Source organism: Indicator indicator, chromosome 22, assembly GCF_027791375.1.
Source record: "Indicator indicator isolate 239-I01 chromosome 22, UM_Iind_1.1, whole genome shotgun sequence".
NCBI classification, from domain to species: Eukaryota; Metazoa; Chordata; class Aves; order Piciformes; family Indicatoridae; genus Indicator; species Indicator indicator.
In genome coordinates, this window is record NC_072031.1 from 12,556,204 (window position 1) to 12,581,241 (window position 25,038).

The 25,038-nt window shown below is 47.3% G+C and overlaps 1 protein-coding gene across 1 annotated transcript; it reads left to right on the forward strand.

The window, feature by feature from the left end:
• The first annotated feature begins 1,154 nt into the window (after positions 1-1,154).
• Positions 1,155-17,788, forward strand: LOC128974296 (kinesin-like protein KIF19). Its single transcript, XM_054390866.1, has 16 exons — positions 1,155-1,175; positions 3,387-3,467; positions 5,626-5,736; positions 6,553-6,640; positions 7,117-7,250; positions 7,407-7,532; positions 8,121-8,315; positions 9,203-9,355; positions 10,594-10,716; positions 11,388-11,541; positions 12,221-12,413; positions 13,141-13,318; positions 13,663-13,933; positions 14,094-14,215; positions 15,614-15,719; positions 17,682-17,788. Exons 1-16 carry the CDS (start codon positions 1,155-1,157, stop codon positions 17,786-17,788), a joined length of 2,163 nt encoding a protein of 720 aa, XP_054246841.1.
• Positions 17,789-25,038: the final 7,250 nt, after the last annotated feature.

The following is a 25,038-nucleotide window of genomic DNA, read 5'->3' on the forward strand; positions in this document are numbered from 1 at the left end:
GAGGAGGAGTTGTAGTAGGGAGGAAAGGTCCTCTCTGACCATGTTGGTGTGTAGCCTCAAGTACTGGATGCTGCTGGTTTACAGCCTCTGGCCCTTACCAGGGCTTCTGAAGGGTTGTCAAAACAAGCAAGGTTTGTAGGTTCTGTGTAGAACTATGAATGGGTGGGGAAAAAGGCTTCCAACAGCAGTTATACCTCCACCAAGTGCCTTCAAGGGTCCAGAATTTGGGTGGGAAGGGGGAAACAAACCTTAAGCATTAAGTAGGGCAGTATCGCATTTTATTTGTTTAAAATATTGTCTAAAGTATTTTTTATTACTGTTCTTAAGTAGCAAGACTAACTGGAACAATTCATTTAATCCTGGGCTAGTTTTCACTTTCAATCTTTGTTTTTAATTTGTAATAGATAAAAAACATTCTCATGACCTTTTAACCTCCTACAGTCCTTAATGCAAACTTCCTAAATTCTAATATTTTTTAATAAAGCCTTACTGTAACTTCTATGAACTTTGACTCATTTACTGTTAATAAATAATGAAGACCAGAGGTGATTGTGTTGTGGGCTTTTTAATGGGTTTCTTGTGCTGAAATGGATTGACACGAAGCCTGCTGAGGGATTGCCTTCCTGAAGACAGGAGTCGTGGAATGCCACCATGTGTGAAATGACAATACAACGGAAGATTGCACTTAGCTCAGGGAGGGAGCAAATTCTTTCCTGACAGTCTGGATGGCTGTTGTCAGTTCTTAGTCAAGGCTGAAGGGGCCAGGGTGCTTCTTGGTCAGGTTTTGGTGGAGCTGCGGGCCCCTGCACCTGGCTGTGACCTGCTCACCAAAAGTGTGTGCAGGTGGGCTTGCATGTGAAGAACTAATCTGGGCTTGAAGGTTGGTCATTTTGTTTGTCCTCAGTTCCTGCCCTGAAGCTCAGTGTTTCACTGCTGCCTCTCCTCCTTGCTGTCCCTGCAGTCACCTCCCACCTGGGAGAGTGTGGGTGTTGTCTCTCTTTCCCTCCCCTGGGGTGGCTGTTGCTACTGCTGTTGCTGCCTCTGAACATTCAGTCTCCTGTGCCAGTGCAGCCTTCTGAAGGGCTCTGACTCGATGTGCACCTCCCTGGACAAACTGCCCTCTCCTGGAGCTGGCATCATCCCACAGCTCAGCCATGAAGGAGCAGCAACTTACAGTGAGTCCACTTGCTATGGGGAGGACACAAGAGAGGGAAGAGCAGCAGTGTTGTACCTATTGTTTCTCAGTTGTCTTCTGGTGTTCCTGGCCTCTGTGGCACAGCTGTAGGAAAAAAGAATCTGCCAGACTTGGGCTTTGTGCAAAGCACTTGTGTGATTTAAAGCAAAAGTGGGGTAGAAGAATCCTTCAGAGGAGAAAGTGTAGTAGGGGAGGTGAGGCTGAGTAACCTGGCAGGTGCTGGTTAGTCCTTAAACAGTGGGTTTCAGTGTGTCTCTCTCTGAGATTTCAGTGATGGATTCATAATAAACAGCTAAAAGCAACTGGAATTACAGTCCTGTCTGGGTCTGCATCATTGCTTCAGCATCTCTCTGATTAAGAGGAGTGCTTTGAAAATGTAACCCTTACCCAAGCTTCAGCCTTCAACCCTGTGGCTCTCCATGAATCTGAAGCACTGCACTCACATGGTGCTGAGGCAGACTCAGAAACCTATGCTCAAAGTGGAATTGCTTAAACTAAAGTCAACAAGATCTAGAATATCTTGCATTCCTCTCTAATGCAAGAAAAAGCCTTGGTACTTGGTGTGACCTGTCTCCACATGCTGCTTATTTGGATTTGTTTTCTTACCCTCAGTGGCCAGGGCTGCCAAACACAATGATTAACAGGACTGTTCCCAGAGGTTAAGGCTGTCCAAAAGCCCCTTGCACTATGCCCTGCTTCTCCTGCAGGATGTGGGATTATGGTGTGCAAGATAATACTGTCAAATGCTTCTAAGATGAGTTCAGCCCATGGGAATGAGATGCTCATAAGAGTGTCACTCAGATGCATTTAGGCAGATGAAGGTAATTGCTCTTTTCTTGTTAATATTAAAAGTTTTCCTAAGCCAAGGAGTTCACCTTGTGCTCTGAAGTGTTCCCAGTGAAGAAATGTTCTTTTGCTGTTGCTGGAATTACTCAAAAATATCTACTACAGTGCTGGAGACTGAAAGCTGTGTGCAAAACCTTCATTAAATTGACAGGTAGCTTGACTTCTTATTGTGGAAATCAATCTGGTTCCTATAGAAACTAGCTGCTTGTGACTGGTGGGGCTGTAGAACAAAACCAGTAATTGCACACCCTCCTGATGAGGCATCATTTCTGTGCATTATGCAGCGTTTTATCAGCAACATCCCTCCTGTCAGGAGCTGCAAAGAGGATGCTGCTCTGTTTTATGAAAGGGAAAACAGCTATGAAAAGGTGAAAATGGATTTTTTTTTTTCAAGTCTCTTATTAGCTGAGATACCACAGGCAGCTGTTAGGTGAGGTTTTTGAATTGGTGGCCTTCTCTGGAGACCCTCCACTTGGCATACAGGGTTTAGGATCTGTGACTCTGCAACCCACCCATAGATGCAGTGGGTCAGGGCCAGAGCAGGACCCCAGCTTCAGGGGGTCCACTTAATCCCACAACTGATCCATGGCACCACACTTTCTCTGTTGCTTCATCTACAGATTAAACAGGCTCATTCTCCATGCTCTTGGATGTTATTAATACTGACAAGTATCCCTGTGTGATTTAAATCTTCCAGTCATATTATGACCTGTGTTTCAAGGTGGAGTGCCCTGTTCCTGGCTGTGTTGTGGCACAAGGCAGTGGCAGTTAATTGCTGCTTTACAATAGCTCCAGTCTTTCAGTGAATTCCAGCTTCCCAGGAACCCTGTGGGACCTGCACAGATCAGGGCCAACTTGCTCTGATCTGGTTGAACAGGCTCATAATGATTGCTACCTGGGATTAAACGAAATGGGTACTCAGTGAAATGCAATTCCCTTTCTTTGTCACAGAGAACTTTAAGCAGTGTTTTGGGAACACCAGGGGAACCTGTAAGCGTGCCTAGCTCTGTGGCTCGTGGTACCACGATCCCACATCTCCAAAGGTTTCCACTGGCAGCAGCAGTGACATGGCTCACTTCATTCTGCTGTGTTCTCAGTCAGCTGGAGTCTTACTACATCAAACAGGGGAAGAGGGAGGAATAATTTGTGCAAATCACAGGAGAATTAACTGGTTGAAACTTTATAAACTTCCTTGAACTCTCCAGGCCCAAAGCTTAAGGTTTTAGGATGGCTCAGCAGAAGAAATGCAGTGAGAAGCTGTCAGTGTTGCTGGTTCTTGCCCAGAGCTGAGCCCTGTGGCAGGCAGATCTGGGTGTCCTCACCCAGGCATGTGCTGTGTGTGCAGGTGGCCCTTCGCATCCGTCCCATCAGCGAAGCAGAAGCAGAGGAGGGAGCTGCCCTCATTGCCCACAGACTGGGTGAGCAGGTAAGCTGGGGGCTTGTGCCTGGGCTGCAGCAGAGCCCCTGCTCGAGCTCTTCTGGTTCACATACAAACACTTGATTTCAAATCCTGCAAAGCCCCAGCCCCCAGCCTTGCTGTGACACTGCAGGGGTGCAGCTTCCCATGCATTGTGGCAGTTCTGTTCTCTGGTTCTACATCTTTCACCTCTTGCTCCTCTGCTTAAGAAGCAAGGATTGCAAGAGATCCCCACTCACCTTTTCTACATTGCTGCATCCATTTACATTTTTATTGTGCCCCTGTTATTCACCCTCTTTTCCAACGTAGATCCCATTATTTTCTGTCATGCTTCAGCTGATCCCTCTGACCCCTTTCTGAATGCATGCTAATTCTGTAATAGATCTTGGCTTCACACAACAGCCAAGTGCTAGCAACAAGAGCATGAAGCTCTCTTTCCTCTCTTTATGGATTATCTCCCAAAGGCAATTTTTGTTTAGTACCTTACTGGTGAAACATCCTTTCTTTTTATTTGTTTAAAGCAGCCATTAACTTCACAAGGATATCAGCTTTATTTTTATAGGGCTTATTCAGATTTGCATCATCTGCCCTGAAATCTATTTTCTCTAATGGAAATCTGGGAAGGAAATGTGCACTACATTAGTCTGAGTAACTTCTATCTATGAGAATTAGTTTCTCTTAATAATGCAAATAACTGTAATTACGAAAGCAAATTAATTGACTGGGCAGTTGAAGTACTTGGATTTCTTGCTGTATTTGGATTTACATCATGTCCTCTGCTGTTTTTACTCTCAGCCTAACTCATTTAGAGCAGCTTCTGTCTTATTAATCCTAACTCAAAATTGACTCTGTTAGTGTCTTGTTATGGTTTAATGCTTCTGTGCAATAGCAACAGATTGATGCTTTTAGAACACTGTTAGATAAGGTGTGAGCCCCAGACTGGAGGAGAAGGACTCCTTTAGATGCATGGATATACTGTGAGCAAAGTCTGGGTGTTAGAAGGAGCCAGTAAAAGCATCACAGAACTTCTAAAGGAAGCATGCTGACCTCATTCTCCAAGCTCTGCTCTTGGCTGTCACACTTGCATGTGCACTGGATTAGGTGGCAGCCCCTCTTTTGCAGGCAAATGTTCCTGCCATGGGTAAACCAGCAGCTAGCTCCCTTGGGAGTGTGTTCTTGTCTTGCTTCAGGGTTTAAGGCCTGAACTGGACCAGTGCAGAATAATTTAAAAAATAAGCCATTCTGGTAATTGAAAACTTGTAGCTCAGAATTAGAGGTGCTCCTTACAGACTTGGAATGCAGCAGGAAATGTGAAAGCAAAAACAAAGCCTGAAAGCCCATGGACACTTGTCCTAGATACTTGCCTCTCTCCCACGCCTGGCACACCAAAGCAGTTACTCTGTAGGTCAATCAGGGGTTGATCTATGCTCATCTAACCTTATGTAATGATCTGTTTACCTGAGAGAGAGTGAAAGCTGCTCTGGAGCAGGAGGCACAGGTTTCTCTGCCCCTTCCCTTGAGGCTTGAGCATCTCCTTATGAGCCATTTTAGTGGAGGACGAAGAATGGCATTCTCCACAGTAATTGTATCCTGTGATAATTACCTACTAAAACAGATCTTGAAGGACTGAAAAGAAACAGAACTGGTTCTGTAGCCTGCTCCTCCCACCTTTGTTTTTTACCTTAATAAAAGCCAGAAACGGAATGAAATTTCTGCCCTTGTGCAATGCAAGTATTTCTATCCATCCTTCTGCAGGAAAGGCTTTAGAAGATGACTTTGGGCACTTTTGCAGCCAAGAAACTTAACTGTTTTCTTTCTTAGCTGAAAACAGAGGTAAGAGGTCCTGTGCCCCTCCTGCTTGCACAGGGGTTGGTTGGGTGTGATGTCCCTGCAGCCACCACTATTACCTAATGCCGGCGACTGTTTCACTGCACAAGGGACCCTCAGCACGTTTTGCAGCAGCTGCTGGTGCTGCAGATGGCAGACGTTGTGCCATCAGTTACAAAACACAGCTTGCTGGGCTCTGCATTGCGTTCTCCACGCAGAGCTGTAGTGCAACACCCCTTTGGCCAAGAGATAGGACAGTGCTTGTGCTGTAAGAAACCCCAACAGGCTGCTAACCAAACCCAGGCAAAACGGTTTTTCTTCTGACTTTGTTTCGTAACAGGGAGTGATCCTGATGGATCCAAGTGAAGATCCAGATGACATCTTGCGAGCTAACAGATCCCGAGAAAAAACATTTGTGCTTGACATGGTTTTTGATCACACAGCAACACAGGTAACAGCCTGCCTTTTTTGTTGTTGTTGTTGGTTTTTTTCCTAACCCAAAGGCTTAACAGCAGAATCATTTTTGCTGTTTCGCTAAACGTTTTTGGCAGGTGAGTAGAACACATCCCAGAGGCCACATGTCACCCAGATAAAAGGTGACAGTGCTGAAGGAGAGAGGTTTTTCTTTTGTCAGAGCAGTGAGGTGACATGTTCCACATTCAGTTCTTCTCCCTCCCTCATCAGGACTTCCCACATGCAACACACCTGAGCAGAGAGTTTCATCTCCTGGGAGCTTTGTCTCCCATGGTCTCTGGTGGGTGAGATCATTGTCACGTTGCTTGGCTCTGTTGCTCACACACTTCATCCCTGTGCCTCCTTCATTTTACAGGCTCATGGAGAGAGCTCTAGGGCCCTTACCAAGATGTGTTTTGCAGACAGCTGAGAAGTGTAGTGTGAGGATTTCATCAGCACCTCCATTTTGTGATCACCATGATGTGATTGATGGCAGCTTTGCTTCTCCCAAGCAATTTGGTTAATCTGTGTTCTCATTTACATCAAAATTGAACAGAGAGCCCTTGCATGCTACCTAAGACAGTTCTGGAGACCCAGTGGCATTTTTCCATAAAGGATAAGGTCATGGAGAGAATTTACTCACTTCTTCAGCAGACAGAAAGGAAAAAAAAAAAAAAAAAAGGCATTCCATGTGCCGAAGTCCAGGAAATTTATAATATATAGTGAGAAAATCATAAGGAAAGCAATTAGGTATAGATTATTTGGACAGCTGTTGTGCCTGACCAAAACTTTATGCTTTTTTTGACTGAATTAGGAGGAAGTATATGTGTCCACAACCAAAAGCCTGATAGAAGGAGTAATTTCTGGCTACAATGCAACCATCTTTGCATATGGTCCAACAGGTAAAGTAGTCTCTGTAGCTGCACATCTCCAGATGAACAAAATACATCTGTACAAACCAGAAATTAACTATAATGCCAATTGATTGCTTACTTTGAGGATGAGATAGAAACATTACAGTGCTGTTCTCATTAAAGTGTGGCTCTCCCTTAAGTGCTAAATAAACAGAGAAGCTTCCCATTAAAAAGGAGGAGGAGATGAGGGCATCTGTGCAGTGCTGGAGACTTATAGACTATATGAAAATACATTTCCACTCTAGCTCTGAACAGCCAGGTGGGCAGTTAACCTATCTATTGTCCTATCTGCAAGTCCTACCCATTTTGGATGGCACAGTGCCGTTGTGGGGAAAGAAACAGGAGTAACTGGAGGAAGTTAGGGCATAGAGGACAGAAATTGCTAGGAAACCAGGCTTCAGTTGTGATGGGAACTTGCTTATGGGGAAGTTGGGCTTTGCTGCTTCTTTTTGTATCTTTGACAGGAGCAGGGAAAACTTACACAATGCTAGGCACAGCCTGTGATCCAGGGATTTATATCCGCACTCTCGATGACCTCTTTAAGGCGCTTGAAGCTACTGAGGAGCTGGATTACAGAGTCTCCATGTCCTACCTGGAGGTAAAGTGTCTGTATTGCCTTGGATCCGGCACCTGTGGAGCAAGCATAATGGGAAGGGGGGAATCTGAGACTGTCCAGTGAAATGCAGCTTCAGCTTTTCACTGATCCAAGGAACCACTGCTAGTCGCACTCCAATCCCTTATCTTTTACATCTAGGTCTATAATGAAGTGATTCGTGATCTCCTGAACCCATCCTCAGGATTCTTAGACCTGAGAGAGGATCCCAGAGGTAGCATCCAGATAGCAGGAATTACAGAAGTCTCCACTACAAACGTTCAGGAGGTACCTTGGACTGTGGTCCATGGTGAGGGGAAAGGGAGGGTCTTTGTGCTTTCCTAGATCAGTGTTTAAAATGACCTGACTCTTTCCTATTGCCTGTGCCTTACTCAGTAGCAGGACCTTGGTGGAACTGGATTCATGTGATGCATTGTACAGAAAGGGCTGCTCTTGGAATTATATGAATGGTAGAAACCAGGCTAAAATCCCCAGCTAGCTGCTAGCTTGGCTTCCCCAGGGTGCATGCTGCCTTCCTGGAAGGACAAGAGGAACTAGATTTGTGTACCTGTGTCAACAAAGTGTTTGGAGAGGGAGAAGAAATAACTAAACCTCCTTGTGGCTACTCCAGCATGCATTTCTAAATGTGCCTTGGACAAGAAAGAAAGAAGCCTCCCAGGAAAATCAGTCCCAACACATCCACACTCCCAAGGCCATGAGCCAAGGGGGAGGTCTGGGGAAATCAACAAAAGCCCTCTAGGATGAGCAGGACCAGGGCTTGCCTGTGCCCTGGCTGAGGCATTCAGCCTGTGGGGAACACCATGCTACAGCTCAGGCAGAGCTGTACATCTCTGCCTGCTTTTCTGCATCATTTAGAGCATGCAGCTGTTGATGAAAGGAAACAAGCAACGCACTCAGGAACCCACTGCTGCCAACCAGACATCCTCCCGCTCGCACGCGCTGCTGCAAGTGACGGTGACGCAGAAAAGCCACAGGAAGGCGATGGGCGAGGAAGTGAGAACTGGAAAGCTTTTCATGGTCGACTTGGCAGGGTCGGAGAGAGCAGCCCAGGTATGGCTGGGGCCTTGGTCAGACCAGGATGGACTCTGCCTGCCATGCAGGGTTATAGAATCATAGACCGGTTCAGGTTGGAAGGGGCTTTTAAAGGTCAGCTAGTCCAACATCCATGCAGTGAGCAGGGACATCTTCAATTAGGTCATGCTGCTCAGAGCCCCATCCAACATGACCTGAAGTGTTTCCAGAGATGGGGTGAATGTTTCCAGGAATGGGGATGCATGCCTGTCCTCATCCCTGGAGAAAGCAGCACTCTGTGTTTCTCTGTTACATTAGAGCAGCAGTTTGTACCTGAGACAGCCTGAAAACAAAGTTTGATGATATTGGTAATATCTTTTATTAGACTAACTAGAATAATTGGAAAAATAGAAACCAGCTTTTGGCTGCAGCCTTTTCTCAGGTCTGAGAAAGCAACAGCAAATTTCATGTCTAAGGAGAAGCTGAGGTGTGTTAGGCAGGGATCAGCTGGGCTGTCAGAGAAAGCTGGTGCCAGTACAATAGAAGGATACTGGTGGGTGGAAAACAAGGCAGCTGGCTCCTGTGGGAAGGAGGAAACACTGGAACTCAGGGAGATGATTTGTGGGAGAAAGCTTTTACAGACTCAGTATCTCTACTGAGACTAAGAATTCTGGAGTGATGTAGTTATGCATCTTAATTCCTGAAATAACCTTTAGATGATAATTAATAGCTATCTTTGAAGAACCAAGAGGTCAGAGCTGTGTCTCAGTGTGGGGCGTAACCCTGCACTTTCAGGCTGACCTTGCAGGAGGTGTTGCTTTGACACCCAACCCCTGACCTTGATGATGCTGCACATCATGCCCAGGCCCAGACCCACCATTCTGAAGCCTGTGCTTTGCCTGTCTCTCCCTCCTCCCTCCCAACAGACACAGAACCGGGGCAAGAGGATGAAGGAAGGAGCCCACATCAACCGCTCTCTGCTGGCTTTGGGCAACTGCATCAAGGCTTTGAGTGAGAAGGGGGCAAACCGGACCCAGTTTGTCAATTTTCGAGACAGCAAACTCACACGTCTGCTGAAGGTACTGCACCCTGGGGGTCAGCAAGGAGCACCCAGCCTCTTGCTGGTATCACTGCTCAAATCAGACAGGGCTGGAGAGATGCTCCTTGAATATCCTTGCACATCATCTTTATCCAGCTCAGAAGACTCCCCCAAGATCTTGCATGAGCTATGCAATGCAGTCAGGGTTCAACTTAGACAGTACTGTCTCTGCAACAAGGATGTTTTGTGATCACTGCAGTTAAGGAAGGACCTCCTACAGGGTTAAGGAAATCCTGGAGAAAAGCAGGTTCAGAGTAGACCTTCTTACTCTATACAACTCCCTGAAAGGAGGTTGTAGTGAGGTGGGAGTTGATCTCCTCTCCCAAGCAACTAGCGATAGGACAAGAGGAAATGGCATCAAGTTGTGATGGGAGGGTTAGGTTGAACATTAGGAACAACTTCTTCTCTGAAAGAGTGATTAAGCTCAGGAACAGGCTCCCCAGAGTAGTGGTGGAGTCCCCATCCCTGGATGAGTTTAAAAAACATGTGGATGTGGTGCTGAGGGACATGGTTTAGTGGTGACCTGCCAGTGCTGGGTTAACAGTTGGACTTGATGACCTTAAAGATCTCTTCTAAATACAAAGATTCTACTGATTTGGGTCATATGTCCCTAAGCTCACACTTGACCTTTCAATTAACTTACTGCCTCTGAATGTTTCATCCCTTCTGTGTGGTTTGGCTGAAATTGGCCAATAAATCTGGATGTTGTTGGGGCAGAAGGAAGAAAGACCGAGTGACTGCGCTGTCATAATTTCTCTGTCCCTTAGGAAGTCTGAAGGCTCTCAGACATGCTCTTTGCTACACTGATTATTTTATGGATACTTTATAACCTTATTTATGAATCTCACCTCAAGTCTTGGTGCTCAGCCACCACTGCTGCTACCTTATAAATGTTTCCTAGAGGACAGTGGAGAGAAAAGATGAAGAAGGCAGAAGCCTTCTGCTGTGAGCAGAACCGAGCAGCTGCCAGCACGCTTGTGGAGATTGCAATTTTCTTGCAAAAATTCTTCTTTTATAGAAAGTTAATTACTTATTGATTTTGTTGCTGATGGAGAGAGGACCTAATGAAAGGTTTCTTACCAGCACTTCCTTCTCTTCTAATTGGGACTCTCCACGAGAATGTCAATGAATCACAGGGGTACCCAGCAATGGAGCTTACCACGAGCAGCAGGCCCCTGTTGTGTCCATGCTAACCACATCAACCTTGCATCCCTCTAGGACTCGTTAGGAGGCAACAGCAGGACTGTTATGATTGCACATATCAGCCCAGCCAGCACCTCCTTTGAAGAATCTCGAATGACCTTGATCTATGCTTACCGAGCAAAAAACATCAAGACACAGGTAAATAAGCAAACAACTCCCAAGGAGGTGGGAAGAAGAGGTGAGAAGCTTGCAAAGCAGAAATACAGTGGACAAAGGTAAAACAGACTTCAGGAGGGGGCAGCACACATAGGGGCTCAGTGTGAGTGACAGGAGAGAAGCAGATGAATGGATGGAACGGTGGAAAGCAAATTGTGTGGGTCATGGATAAAAGGAGGAACATGAGGGTGAAAATAAGGGAGTACAATCATGGAAAGGCAGATGATGATGTGCCTGGTATGGACCTGGGTACAGAACATGAGGTGTGATGGTCAGAAGATGACTATTGGGAGAGCAATATACAGGGCATGTTCCATTGGAGATGCTGGATCTTGAAGAGGAATTGAGGAGTTGCAGAAAGAAGGAATAAAAGCTTGGAGAAGCTTGTGGGGTGAAGGAAGATGAACAATGATCCACAGTAGAGTTCACTCTTTATGGATCTCTGTGTTCTCCCTGTGGACACAGGGTCTCTGGCTTTTCTCTGTTATCTTTTGGGAATTTCCCAGAATTAGGGCAAACCACTACTTTGCAGTTCCCCCACTCAGGAGGGAAAATTCTTCCCCATCACAGGACTGAGTGCCCCTCCAGCTGAAAGCATAGCCATAGCTTTTGTTCCACACTGCAAACAGTGCTCCTGTGTTCTGGCTCACCAGGTAAAATGTAACCTGCAGAATGTCTCCTACCACATCAACAAGTACAGCAACATCATCACAGACCTCCGCAGCGAGATCGAGTGCCTGAAGGCGAGGGTCAAAGATCAGGAGAAGGAGAAGAGTGCAGCCAGCTCCAGCCTTGGGGATCTGCAAGGTAGAGCCAGCAGCAAGAACTGTTCTGGGGTGTTAGAAGGGAAGGTTATCTTTCACAAACCTGCCCTTGAAAAGAGCTGTGGTGGCATTTGCTGTGGGAAAACCTGACTCTCACAGAGAGGGAAGTGCGTTTGTAGAGCTCCGAGGCCATGTCAGGACAGAGAGCTCTGTTGTATGGTTCACTGCACTTCATTAAAAAAAAAATGTAAAATAGGGAAGGGGCAGGGCAAAGCTTTAAAAACACAGATTGTCCTGCCCTAGGGAGAGTTCCTTTTGCCAGGGAATCTGGCAAGGAATGAAATAAAAATGGTCAAGTTCTCTGACAGACAAGACGAGAGGTATGATAGGTCTCTGCTACCAGCACCCAAGGTCATTTCTAAGTAACAGGAACAGAAAAGCAATTCGTTTCTTTTGGTGGGTGGAAGTGGGAAAGATATGTCCCTGCAATGCAGTATCCTCTTAATACTCACAAAAACAGTAGCAATGAGACTTCTTTGTTGCTAACAATACAATTATAAAGATATATCAGATTTCTTAAGCACACGATTAACTTCAAGAGCCTGCAGAACGAAGCAGAGTCCTATCAATGAATGCCTTGTAACACATGGACTGAGTGGCTTAATCCCAGAGTAGTTTTGTGAGGACTTGGCAGAAGTCTGCCTGGCCTGACATCAAATCAGAAATGTCTTCTCCTGCAGCAGAGAGGCACCAAGGCTCTGAGGCAGACCATGGCCAAGTAATGACCACCTTGAAGGCGCAGCTGATGGGGGCTTTCAGAGAGCAAATGGAGATGCGCCACAGCCTGCTGGAGCTGGAAAACACAACCATTGAGCTGCACATCGATACATGCAGGCACCTCCTAACAGTCACAGAGTGAGTAGCTCCTTAGCTTTGAGCACAATTTATATGTGACCTTCAAACTCACCACGAGGAAAGCCAATATCACAGTCTCACAGTATATCAGAGGTTGGAAGGGACCTCAAGAGATCATCAGGTCCAACCCCCCTGCCAGAGCAGGATCACTTAGGGTAGTCTGCACAGGAATGCATCCAGGTGGGTTTGGAAAGTCTCTGGAGAAGGAGACTCCACAACCCTCCTGGGGAGCCTGTTCCAGTGCTCTGTCACCCTCACTGTAAAGAAGTTTCTCCTCATGTTGTATATCCCATGGTGTCCATCCACTGACAAAAGGATGACATCAGGTGTAGGTTTGAGGTTTATCTATGTGATGAGAAAACACTTGGGAGGGTAGTGGTCTGCTAAAGGTACCCCAGGGATTTAAGGTAGATTTAAGGTTTCAGGACACTAAAAATATTCCAAAAGTACATGTGAATAAGCAACAATTTGTGAAGAGGTGTGGAAAAGCACTCTTCTCCTTGCCAGGGGAAGCTTACATGGAAGGCCTATCTTAGAGACTTCCAAATGAGAGGAAGCTAATTGTGCTCTTCTGGCTTGCCCAGCTCTAGAGCAGCCTGCACTAACTAGTTCTGCTGCTGTCATAGCAGAAGTTGGACAGGTACACTGAAGAGCAATGCCGGTATCATTAGAGTTATTGTCACCACGTCCCAGAAGTTCCTTTTTTTTGTTTTTTTTTTGCTGGCAGCTGGGAACGAGAGAAGGCTCAAGGTGCATGCAAGCCAGCAAAGGAGGAGAAAGATGAAAACAAAGAGGAAGAAGACAGGGAAGTGGATATAGATTCACCTGAACCTCATGAAATCAGAGTAGCAAGAGAAGAGATCAACCTGCTGCTGGCAGAACAGCGCAAGATGGTGGCCCTGAGGGTAAGGAGGTGAAGGTGTCCCTATGGTCACAAGTCTGACTTCTGCCTGGTCAGCAACAGCATAACTTGGAGAGGCTCTTGTAGTTTTGGGCTGGTGCTGCAAAAGCAGTGTGGCACCTGTAGTGCACCTGGACTCCTCAATACTTTGGGCTGCTGAAGGAAGCAGCATGGGAGCACTGCTGTTTCCATCCTGCTTCTGTGGTGGCTACTAATAGAACAAGCAAAATACTTTTTGTAGATGTCACTTGAATCTCAGCATGAAGGACACAGCAGAGAATTGCTCAGATGCCTTTGTTATCCCAAGAAGCCAAACTGCCTTGACAACCCCCTACATATCTTTTCCAGACAGAGCTGGAGCAGCAGTTAGCAAATGCCAAGGAAAAAGCTTCCCAGATGGAGGAGTTTTTCCCCAGACAAATCACCAGTGAGGATCAGCAGGAGGTGCTAAGGCTCCTCTGCAGAGCCCATGAGCTTGAGCTTGGCAACACAGAGCTGCAGACAAATACACCGTACAAGGAGAATCTATTATGCCAGAAGGATTTTGTGATCCAGCAATTGCAGCAGCATATGCTGCTCTGTGAAGAAATTATTTGGCAGCAGCAGAAGCTGTTAAAAGGTAAAGCAGCACCTTGGCTTCTGCTTTGTCATTATCACTGAGCTTTGTTTTCTGATGGCAAACTGGAGAGCAATGCCTGGTCTTGGATGCCATGACTCCACAGTTCTCAGGTGCTGCTCTAGGAGTGATCTTTAACTCTTCCTCTCTGTGTCTGCACTAGGCCAGAACATTCCTGTTCCGGAGACACTGGAGAGGTTACATGACCTGCATCTCTCTGAGTTGGAGGAGGGGATGCTGAACCGCCTGCTTCTGCTGCATTCAATGATGTCCAGCATGCTCAGGGTAAGGCAGAGCAGACCTTTAGACCTTTGTGCTGGAGAATCCACACTGTCCCATGATTTTGTGTCATGGCCATGGATTCACACCCCCAAAGCCTGGCTGGCTCCTAGTGTTTTATGAACATGTTGTCATTCTGGAGCTCCTTTCATTTGACTCAGAGAATTAATAAGGCTTTTAGAGACAGAAGCAGACCCAGGCAGGGCTGTGCAGGAGGCAGTGCATTCATCCTCCCAGTTACTGTTGTCTTAGATTTGAGAGAGATAACTGACTTGATGGCAAACAGAAAAGCAAAGGTTAGATGGCTGAATGTGCAGCTCTCCAAGTGACTGCTGAAGATGACCATCCTCTCAACTAAGCTATGAGTAAGCTTGCTCATAGTTTAGTTGTTATTGAGGGCCTTGGGTCTTCCCTGCAAGATGGGAAAGACACTGCTGGCCCTTTTGTCTTTGGAAAACTTGTGTGTGGTTTGAGACAGTAAGAGGCTGCCAGGAAATTGCCAGCCTTCGGCAGGGAGTCCAAGCAGCAGTGTCTCCTGTTTATTATGATTGCCTAGAAAGAACAGGAAAAGGAGTTGGATTTCACCTCAAATAATAAACTTATGCTAGTCATGTTGATATATGAGAGATTAAACTACTCTGGGTGCCCTTCCACAGGAGGGGAGCTGGAGCAGGTGGCTGGAGGAAAAGCACATGAGATATCAAGAGTGTTTTTGTGACCACAGGCTGGGAGCCAGGGCTAGAGAAGGGGCTTCACAATGAGAAATATCTGCTGAGCATCTCATTTTTCCCTCTTCCTGCAGCCCTACAACAGCCCTTCTCTGAATGTAAATCAGCATCTGGATCCTAATAAAGATGAGATCAGAAAGGGCCTACCTAGAAACATGAAAGATCTTCCCTGGGGGGTGAAGTTTGACGTACCCTCCATCAAGTCAGACAGGTGATGTGAGTCTTTCTCATTATTAGACTTACTCTCTAGGGCTTAGGGATGTGGCAGCTCCCAGCAAAGTCCCCTGAGCTGGGAGACATCAAACTGGAAGAATGTCTGGAAACAGGAATCTGTTAGAAGAGAGTTTCTTGGTATACTGCTCTTGCGAAGTAGCTTTGTGTTTCAGCAGGACCCTTCTCTGCAGAAAGAGCTGTGGGAAACGTTTGGATTTGCTTCTGTTGACTGCTAAGCATTTAAATCTAATAAAACAGCAAAGTCTGTGAGGATCAGGGCACAAAATCTCTCTCCTTCATGAATCCTAAAGTCCTTCCTTGCTGTGTTCTTTATTACAATGTTTATCAGGCTTCTGGCTTTCCCCACAGCTTGAGAACTCTCATCTAGACACATTTCATCTCTCCCTGTTGATAAGGGGCCTGCACTTTCATCTGTTAACTTCTTGGAATATTCTTTTCACAGTGGCAGCTGCAGATCATCCAAAACTTCACCCTGCAGGAAGGAGGGTTCTCAGGACACTCAGCTCAGCTCAGCTTTCTCTGGTTTGCCAAAAAGCCCAGTTCAGCAGGTGAGCATGGCAGGCACTGAACTCAAGACCTGTGTGTATGGATATCACCTTCCTCTTGTGATGAAAGAACATGTATGGCAGCTAAATCTGTTGTATGTGAGGAGGGTAAACCTTGGCAGGCAATAAAACCACTCCTTGGGTTTAAAGTTTGGGAGACAGTGCACATATTGGAAGCCAGCTGTGCTCCCCCCACCAGAGGAGTGATGAAGAACAGGAAAGACCAAATATCTGAGAAGACAAACAGAAAGAAAAGACCTCACTCTCTTGAACCAAACTTCCATAGAGCAGGATCTTTTGTGTCTCTTTCTAATGGGGGTGGGTTGAGCAGAAGGCATAGATCCAGTGGAGCTAGGGTGGCCTTCAAATACAGTAGAGAAACACAGTACAAACTGCATGAGGGAAAATAAGTTAAATTCTTCTACAATGCCCTTGACCTCCTGCCTAAACAGCCAGCAAAACCAGCTGGGTGAGAAGGGGATCTTGGTGCAATGTGTTAACCTCAGAGTTGAGAGACATCCCCACTGAGGTTAGCTCTGTGTCTTTCAGGTCTTGAAAGATAAGCATTCAACTCCCTCAAGCCCCAGTCCTGACAAAGCTTGTGAGAACCATCTGCACCAAGCTGGACTCTTCCATCAGTCAAAAACTGCAAGTAGTATCTCCACTGCCACAAAGGTCAAGGCTCCTACTGGCCACCATTCAGGTAGGGGCCAAAGAGTGTTGGTGACATCCTGCATCAGCTCTGATGGAAAAGATGGATTGTCATGTGAGGAATAAGCCAGAGTAAAGGGCTCATGAGCAGAACTATTACTAACTGGATTTTTTTTTTAATGTGCTCTAAATAGCTTTTGATGAGTAAGAAAGTGTATCCTTTGCAGAACATTGCCTCAGCTACACCTCTGTAATCTGGGAGGAAGAATTAATGTTCAGTTGGGTTCACGTGCAACAGAAGTTGCTGATCCCTGTCTAGTCATTCAGAGAGTTTCACAACCAAAGCAAGCCTCGGCAGAGACCAAGACATGACAGGCTGCACTGACCATCTGTCAGCTTCAGTTGTTTTCTTTGTGCAGATACACAAGGCCAGGAGAAGGTTAGGGGAACTGGATACCCAAATTCTGTTGAAATGTAGCCAAAATCCTTCTCTGCTCCAGCAAGAGCTGCTCACTGATGCTAAGTAGTTTTTCTTACTTTTATTTTTATTTTAAAAATGGTTAACTTTTGATTTAGAACACTGTAATTTACTTTGGCTAGCTATAACTCATGCATTGCCAAATATTTTCAAACCATGCTCTGCTTGCACTGTTTACAATGAAGTTCTTCATGCCTTTGATATAGAGGGGACCCCACAAGAGGTGCTGCCAAAAGAAAAGGCTCCTGCAAGCACCAGCCATGCTGGTCACCTCAAAGGACGGCTCCTACAGAAGCAAGTCAAGAGTGAGTATGTGAAATATCAGCTTGGCTGGCTCAGGAGGCACTACTGTGTTCCTCAGCACTTGATCTGTTGCAATTTGAACCTGAAGAGCTGTAAATGCAACACAAATGGTCCCCTTGGGAAAGCAGTCACATGGGCAGGGGGATTCAGACAAGTTTTAAGCTTTTTAAAAACAAAAGCAAAAACAAACCCCACCCCACAGATGACATGGGCAATGCTCCAAAAGGAGTTACATTCCATCTTCCTCAGACCCAAAAATAACCCCTTAAGAAGAGAAAAATAACATTTTCAGAGGTGTTCATAATCCTAGTCTAATCCATATGTGAACTACAAAGTTTAATCTGATTTAGCCAAACCACTTCCACTGAAAGTGTCACCTTGGGATTTTCTGAAGACAGTGATGCAGATCCCAGTGTCTTTGCCAAACTTGCCCCCCCACAGCCCATGGCAACCTGCCCCTTCCCCTTCTTGGCAACAAGACTCAAATCAAACCATAAGAAACTTGACAGTGCTTCATCTTCCCTCACTTGCAGGGCCTGCAGATGGTGCCAGCAGTCGGCAGAAGCAGCAGCTGGTCGCTCACCTGGGGAACCAGCTGAAGCCTCAACAGAAGTCTGGAGGGGAGCAGGACTTTGTGTAGTCCCAAGGGATTGCAATTGTCAGCCTGATGGACTGCTTCTGTGTTGTGATGCTCAAAAGCAGAGGGAAGGGGTAGCAGGGAGAGAGGGACCTTGTATGTTGTAGATTACTTTTTCCACATCCTTACCACAAGCCTTTCCTCTGCACTGTGCACTCTAGCTGTTAGCTTCAGCTTGAGACAAGTAGGGTGTTAACAGAGACCAAGAGAAGAGGAAACCCTCATTTTCCCAGCAGTGCTCACTTCCCAGAAGATGTCAGCATGGAGCCTGAGCAGCACTTTTTTTCCCAGGGGCAAAAGTTTGGCTGCCACCCATGCATCCAAAAGGCTCCCTGACTATTAAAAACAAATGCAAATGTCTGAGAAATAGTTTCCCTGTTCTTCCCTGCTGTCCCTGTGCATTGCTGTGAAGCTGGGAGGTGTAACACATGCTTGGAATGCTGTTTGGGTAAGCAGATGTTTGGCTGTGAGAGCAGCCAGAGATTGCTCTAAGCTCTTTTCTGTCTATAGAGCAGCTAGGAGAAGCAGCATGCTGGTAGGTGAAGACCCTGGTAGGAGCTCGGCTGGATGTAAACTGCAGGAATGTGTTTTTCTTCTTGGAACAAATGTCTCCAGCCAGAAGCCTTCTTTATGGCTCCAAAAAAAAAAAAGTATTTCCCTGATTTTAAAATCTGCTGCAATTAAAGTGGTTCTGGTCATTGCACTGAATAAGTGACTCCGTGCCAAGGAGGGAGCAGCTTCCCTCCTTGATCTGCTGAAGGATCTAAGGTGACAATCTCAGGTAGGCTTATGCATTTTTCAGATAGATGAAGAACCTCTTTCACAGCTTCAGCACTTGCAAAGACTTCTCCTACATGCTCTGACTCGCTGTCTGACTCTGCACATGCTCCCTATTCCTCCATGCCTTTTGCTTTGCTATCTGTGAGGAAGATGAGGGATAGTTTACTCCAGGGATGAGGAAGAAGCTTAGATCACTCGTATTTACAAAATGCTCTAATCCTCTGAAGTGAGGATGCAATCCAAGTGTTTAAGATGGTGTGGCAAGCAGCTGGTTTTCCTTATAAAAGAGAAAGAAGCAGGAAGAGGTGTGATGGTGAAGTAGATGGTCAGGGACATTTGTTCAGATAAACAAAAGCAAGATACAAAAAGCCCCACCAAAACCCAACCAACAGATAAAATAAGCACAGACTGTGTAAAACAAACCTGTGCCAGCAAGTCTTCAGCCAAGCCTGTATTTACTAGACCTCACGTGACCTGCAAACACTGAAGCACCGAAAGTGAGGGAAAATGGGAGTTTTTCCAAGCATAGACAACTCCACTAAATACCTTTGGCCTGAATCACCACGAGAAGTTGCAGTCTTCAGAGCTATTTCGTACAAGGAGTGTGACATTTGAGCTGACCGCATTGGTTTGAGACTGTATCTCCAAAGGGGGAGGTTGTGTAATAGAGTTTGAGAATTTGCCATGACTGTTATGAGGAGTGCAGAGCCACGTGATGTGCTCATTTCCCTGTTTGTAAAACCTGGATTTTAAGTCTGTTACTGAATGTAGAAGTTGGGGATCGAGATCGTGGAGGTGGAATCTGTAAATTAGCATTTGTAGCTTTGGGAACTGATGGAGGTGATGCTGCACCCCATCTCCTGCACAAACTGGGACCATGCTCATCTCCAGTGCTGGGTTAGTGATGATTTGGTTTGAGACTGGTAAGGTGCTGGAACAGTTTGCTTAGAGAAGCTGTGGATGATCCATCCCTGGAAGTCTTCAAGGCCAGGCTCAAAGGGGCTTTGAGCAACTTGCTCTAGTGGAACACATCCAGTTCTGGGCTCCTCAATTTAAGAAGGACATTGAGATACTTGAACGTGTCCAGAGAAGGGCAACGAGGCTGGTGCGAGGTCTTGAGCACAAGCCCTGTGAGGAGAGGTTGAGGGAGCTGGGGGTGTTTAGTCTGGAGAAGAGGAGGCTCCACCTTATTGCTCTCTACAACTACCTGAAAGGAGGTTGTAGCCAGGTGCGGGTTGGTCTCTTCTCCCAGGCAACCAGCACCAGAACAAGAGGACACAGTCTCAAGCTGTACCAGGGGAAGTTTAGGCTCAAGGTGAGGAGAAAGTTCTTCACAGAAAGAGTAATTGGCCAGTGGAATTGGCTGCCCACGGAGGTGGTGGAGTCACCGCCCCTGGAGGTGTTCAAAAAAACATTGGATGGCACTTGGAGCCATGGTTTAGTTGTCAGGAGGTGTTAGGTATTAGGTAATAGGTTGGACTTGATGATCTCTGAGGTCTCTTCCAACCTGGTTGATGCTGTGATTGTGTGTCCTTGCCCATGGCACGGAGGGTTGGAACTAGATAATCTTTAAGGTCGCTTCCACCTCAAACCATTCTGTGATTCTTTTTGATCACAAACTCTAAGGGTAGCAAAGGGAGCAAAGCCTGTCATGGACTTTCGAAGAAGCATTTTCTTGCCTTTGTATCCAGTTATCTCTACTAAAGACTACTGGGCTCGAACGCAAAAAGCTGGGTTTTCTTCGACACAACAGCTTCAAGGTGGCTACATCCAACTGTAAGCTCCAGCAAGCAGCGATGTCAGGTGTTGGGATGCTGTGTCCATTTTGGGATGAGGACTGCAGCCACAACACCCGTTGGTGGCTCTTCCTACTGCTCATTCTGCCCGCGGCAGAACTCGTGCTGGAGGAAGATTCCTCACCTCTGCAGCCGTCAGGGCTGAGGCGTGAGTCCTCCACCCAACCTGCCACGCACTTATAGCTGTTTTAGGTTGAACTTTCCTGGTATATTTGCTCGAAGGGGGGGCTGGCACCGCAGCCGCACTTTCCGAAGGCTTTGAGGAGACGCTCCTCAACGTTTATTCACCGTTGCTTTCCTACAGCGCTCCCAGTCCCGCCTCGGCTCCGGGAAGGGTGCGGGCGCTCCAGCCCGGCCCGCACCGACACCGCTCAAGCTCCCCTGCCTTCAGTGCCAGGGTCCTACCGGGGACTCGCTGCGGTCAGCAGCCGGCAGGCCGCGGCCACAGAAGGGCCGAGACCTCCCGCCGGCGGGCGGAGCGGCGCCTGCGCCACGGCGCCGCGGGGGGCTCCCCGGCCCGGCGTCTCGCGAGAGGCAGCAGCGGCGGCGCCCGGCTAGCGGCGGGACGGGGCTAGGTAACAGCGGCAGGAGGCGAGAAAGGCTCCGCTGCCCGGGCGAGAGGTGAGCACCGGGCCGCCCACGTTGCGGAGGGGACAGCCCGCGGAGAGGGCAGGGTCGCGGGGTCGGCGCCCGAGGGGAAGGGTTGGGCGGCGGCGGGTGAGGCGGTGCCGGCGGGAGGTGCCGCCCTGTGGCGGGGCCGGGGCTGGGGCCAGGCGAGCTCCGGTTATGAACTGCAGCCCGGGGCACGGTGTCCTCTCCGCGCTTCCCTCCGTTGTCTCTCGAAGCTGGGTAAGCGCTCCGCGCTGGCTGGTGCCGCGGGTACGGCCCCGTCGGGACCGGGCGTCGAGCGCTGTGCTGGGCAGCGCTGCTCGTCCGTCTGCCCCAGTGGTTGCAGTGGGGCCGTTGAAGTCTGAGGGGTGGCGGGTGGCTCTGCGAGGCAGTTCGTTTTCTTCAGACTGTGGACCAATGGTTTTACCCCTTCTGCCGCCGGTGCAGGGCCTGAGGTTCGGTAACAGTCCGTTGTGTTGCCGCTGGACTCGGGAGCGGCTGTGGTTCAAGCAGCCACACAGGCAAACCCAGGAGCAGCCTCCTTGGTGGAGCGTTGCTGTCAACGGCAAAGCACGGCTTTTAACCCTGCTTCGCAGAGACTTCATACACAAAACTTCAGTGCAGAGCTGAACTATGCACGGCAGAAAACGATACTTCACCCGGGTGTCGGTAAGGCAGGCGCAGGGGGTGTGGGTTTGCAGGGATGGATTTTTGTCCCCTGTGCGACACACAACAAACGTTCTGGGGGTTTGCTGGCCCAGGCTGCAGACACCGAGGCTTGCTGAGACCCTTCCTGTGTTTGTAAGGCCAGGAACCATGGGTGTGCTTGAAGTTTGCCACAAAGGTGATGAACAAACAGGACAGGTTTTGGAAGTTTCCTTTTGGAAATATTAGAAACGTGGTTATTGAGACAACTTCCAAGTGCAGGTATGAAAAAAGGCAGCTGGTGCTGCCAAGCTTGTACAAACCAGGCTTTGTGGCAGGGATGGGAGGGAAGGTGCTAGGGTAGCTAGGATTAGGATGTTCTTTTGTTGGTCTCTAGTATGTATGTGCTAAGTAGGGGTAAAACATGCAGTGCAGGCCCTGTTTTTTTGCTTACACTGTGTATTTATACTTAATATAACCACCAGTGTCATTACATGGATTAAAACTCGGCTGCTCTGCAAAAAGTGCTAGATTTTTAGAAAGCTGTGTGGAAGCAGTTTCTGGAGTGATGGCCAAGTGCATGAAATTTATTTCTGGTTATTGGTAGTGTCCAGCTGCTTTGGCTAATGGGAACTTGTTCCCTTCCACCTGCAGAAGGTTAAACTGGTTCCACTTCTCTAAAGCCTGCTTATTCCCAAAGTGTAACTGTTAGCAGGTGTGTACCATGATACGTGGGCAAAGGCGGCTGCTTGAGCTGAGCAGTTGGTGCTGAATGGAACTCTGCCCCAAGGGAAAATGTCAATTTTAATTGTTTTTTTCTCTGTGTGTTTTATAAAAAGTTCTTGTTCCACCTCTTTCCATCTTCAGAAGCAGGCAAAACCCAAGCAAGATGCCTAAAATCCTGTATCTTCTCACCTTAGAACAGGTGGGTGTTGGAGGTGAGCTGGTGCTTAGTGCCTGACCTGTGCCTTGTGCTTCCCTTGTGAAGAGTTAGAAGCAGTGGAAGAGGGACAAGCTTGGGGAAATGCAAAGCAAGAAGAGATGGTATCTGCACCCAAGCCTTTGGAGGCACAGTCCCGTCCAAACCATCACTGTAGGTTGAGAAGGGTTATTGCTCCCTATCTCCAGTAAATACCCATGTGTAAGCTCCTTTTATTTTCTGTAGACCCTACTGCTCCTGTAAGTGAGCTGGAGTTACTTTCTTTTGTAAAGAGAAGCTGTGAGAGAATACAGTCCTTGCACAAAGCTGAGAAGAGAGGAAGAAAGAGGCAAGAATTACTTAATTTGCTATTTGCCCTGAGAACAAACAATTACAGTGGGGTTGTGAAGCACAAATAAGGTTTCCAAATCCCTGAAAGTTGCATCTGCAGTAGCTTTTGCAATCAGAGTGCTGGGGACACATTCCCCCATTTTTCTGGTTTTAAATGAGAATTCAAGAGGTGTTTGTTTGACATGGCAGCTTGTGATAGGAGAGGATGAGACCAGTGACCTTGGACCTCAATGTCTTTCTCAGGCCTGGGATGGGAAGAAGAGACGTTTGTTCATAGCCAGGCCAGGTTCAGGTTGGAGATGATCACAGGATGGCTGCTCAGGGGACTCTCTGTGATGATTATAGCACTTGGTCCATTTCCCAGTTTGCCAGCATCATGTCACAGAAGCAGCTTTGTGTGCACCCTGGTGCATGTTCTTGTTGGCTGGTGACTTTGGGTTAAACTTGAATGTAAATTCTTGGCTGCTCTTGGAGGCTTTTCCTTTAGATTCTGGCAAGGGGAGGATGGAGGTGCGTTCCTCTGATGTGCACAGAGACCTCTAATTTGTGCTTTCCGTCTGGCATCTTTTATGAAGTGCTCAGGAAGAGGATGTATCATAGTCAATAGACTAACTCTGTTTTCTGCAGTGTTTGTCTTGTGAGGGGGAATTGAGCTGTGTTACTGCTCCTTTCCAGGGTTCCTCTCTGTCACTGGAGGAGTTAATAGAAGTGGAGTCATTTCGATTCTGTGCTTCTTGCGGCTTCGTGTCTTGGAAAAAATGAACGTTCTGGCAGGCCTGTGTGCTGTGTCCTGGAAAGCAGGCCTGAGCCCTTGGGGGACACTTGGTAAAGCTACATTATGGTGGTGGCTGGGACCAAGAAGCCTTCTTCCGTTTGCTTGAGGAATGCATGTGCCACATACAGTGTCTTTCTTGCTTCTCTTGGAGCTGCTGAGAGGAGGGTGATCTGTCCACAGCCGGGTGGGATGGCTTTGCAGAAATGCTAGCAGGCTGCTTGCTGTGCTGCCTGAAGCTGCTGGTTATGGAGATGGCACAAAGGGATGCTCCGTGCAGCTCTGCAGGCTTGCTATGTTCCAGCCTGCCTGAAGGTCTCGAACAGCGTTGGAAACCCAGTGTGCACAGTGGGCATCCTATTCATCCAGAATAGGAAGCATTCCCTGCCCTGAGCAGCTAAACCAGCTCAAGAGCAAGAACAGACTCAGGCAAAATGCAAGCCCAAAGAGTGCCAAGCAGTGGACTTGGCAGTGTAACTCCATTATCTTCTGCTGTTGGACTGAGATACTTGGCCTGAAGTGCTGACACACATGTGTAATTTTCCTCCTCTTTAACTCCAGGCTTATCTCTCTGCATGCTTCTTCTTAGATCTGCTCCATCCTCAGTCTTGACTAGCTAAATGTAGAGAATTACTGCTGAGTAATACCTGCTTCTTGTCCCTCAGAGTGAAAAATGTTATCTCTGCAGTTCTGCCAGGACCTCTTCATGTGTAGAGTAGGAGCCTGGCTCCAGAAAACGCACTGTTTGGTGTTGCAGTGCAAAGCCACATGTTAGGCTACAGCTACACTGAATTTCTGGCTCTCCCTACCTCCAAAGTGTAATTGAATACACCAAAGTAGAAAAACCCTAAACCTTGGGTTCTGCATGTTATGTCTTCTGGGACAAACTGAGCTAATACTTTGATATGTAACCATACCTGCTGTTGTTCCTGTTTGTAATTAAGTCCTGGTCTAATGCTTTTGGTCTTGTCTTTGAAATAAGGACTTTGGCTGTTAAAACTTGATACCCCTCAGGCATAAGCACAGCCACACAGGTGGCTCTTTAGACAAGTCCTTCAATGTGAGACTGCTGTGGGCTTCAAAGGCACTGATCACATTTTCCCCTTGGAAATAACAGAGCTCAGCACTTCTGCATATTTGAACTCTCATGTTCTTCACATCCCTGTTGAGGGTGGGATTGGTGCCGTTTAAAGGTGGTGTGTGAACTGGCTGGGGAGAGGCCTCCATGTTTCTGCAGGAAGAGAGACCCAGTCTTAGTTTTGAAAAGCTTTTCAGGGCAGCTCACCTTGAACTGTTGGTAGGGTTTGTTCTGAAGTCATTAGAGGAATGGGGATTCCTACAGAGAGGGCAGCTCTTGTTTGCTATCTGTAGGTACTGTTCT

Coding starts and splice junctions, on each gene's coding strand:
- LOC128974296 (XM_054390866.1), top strand. CDS start 1,155: ATGAAGGAGCAGCAACTTACA. Junction 9,356..10,593: donor AACTCACACGTCTGCTGAAG/GTACTGCACCCT, acceptor GCATCCCTCTAG/GACTCGTTAGGAGGCAACAG. Junction 13,934..14,093: donor GCAGCAGAAGCTGTTAAAAG/GTAAAGCAGCAC, acceptor TGTCTGCACTAG/GCCAGAACATTCCTGTTCCG.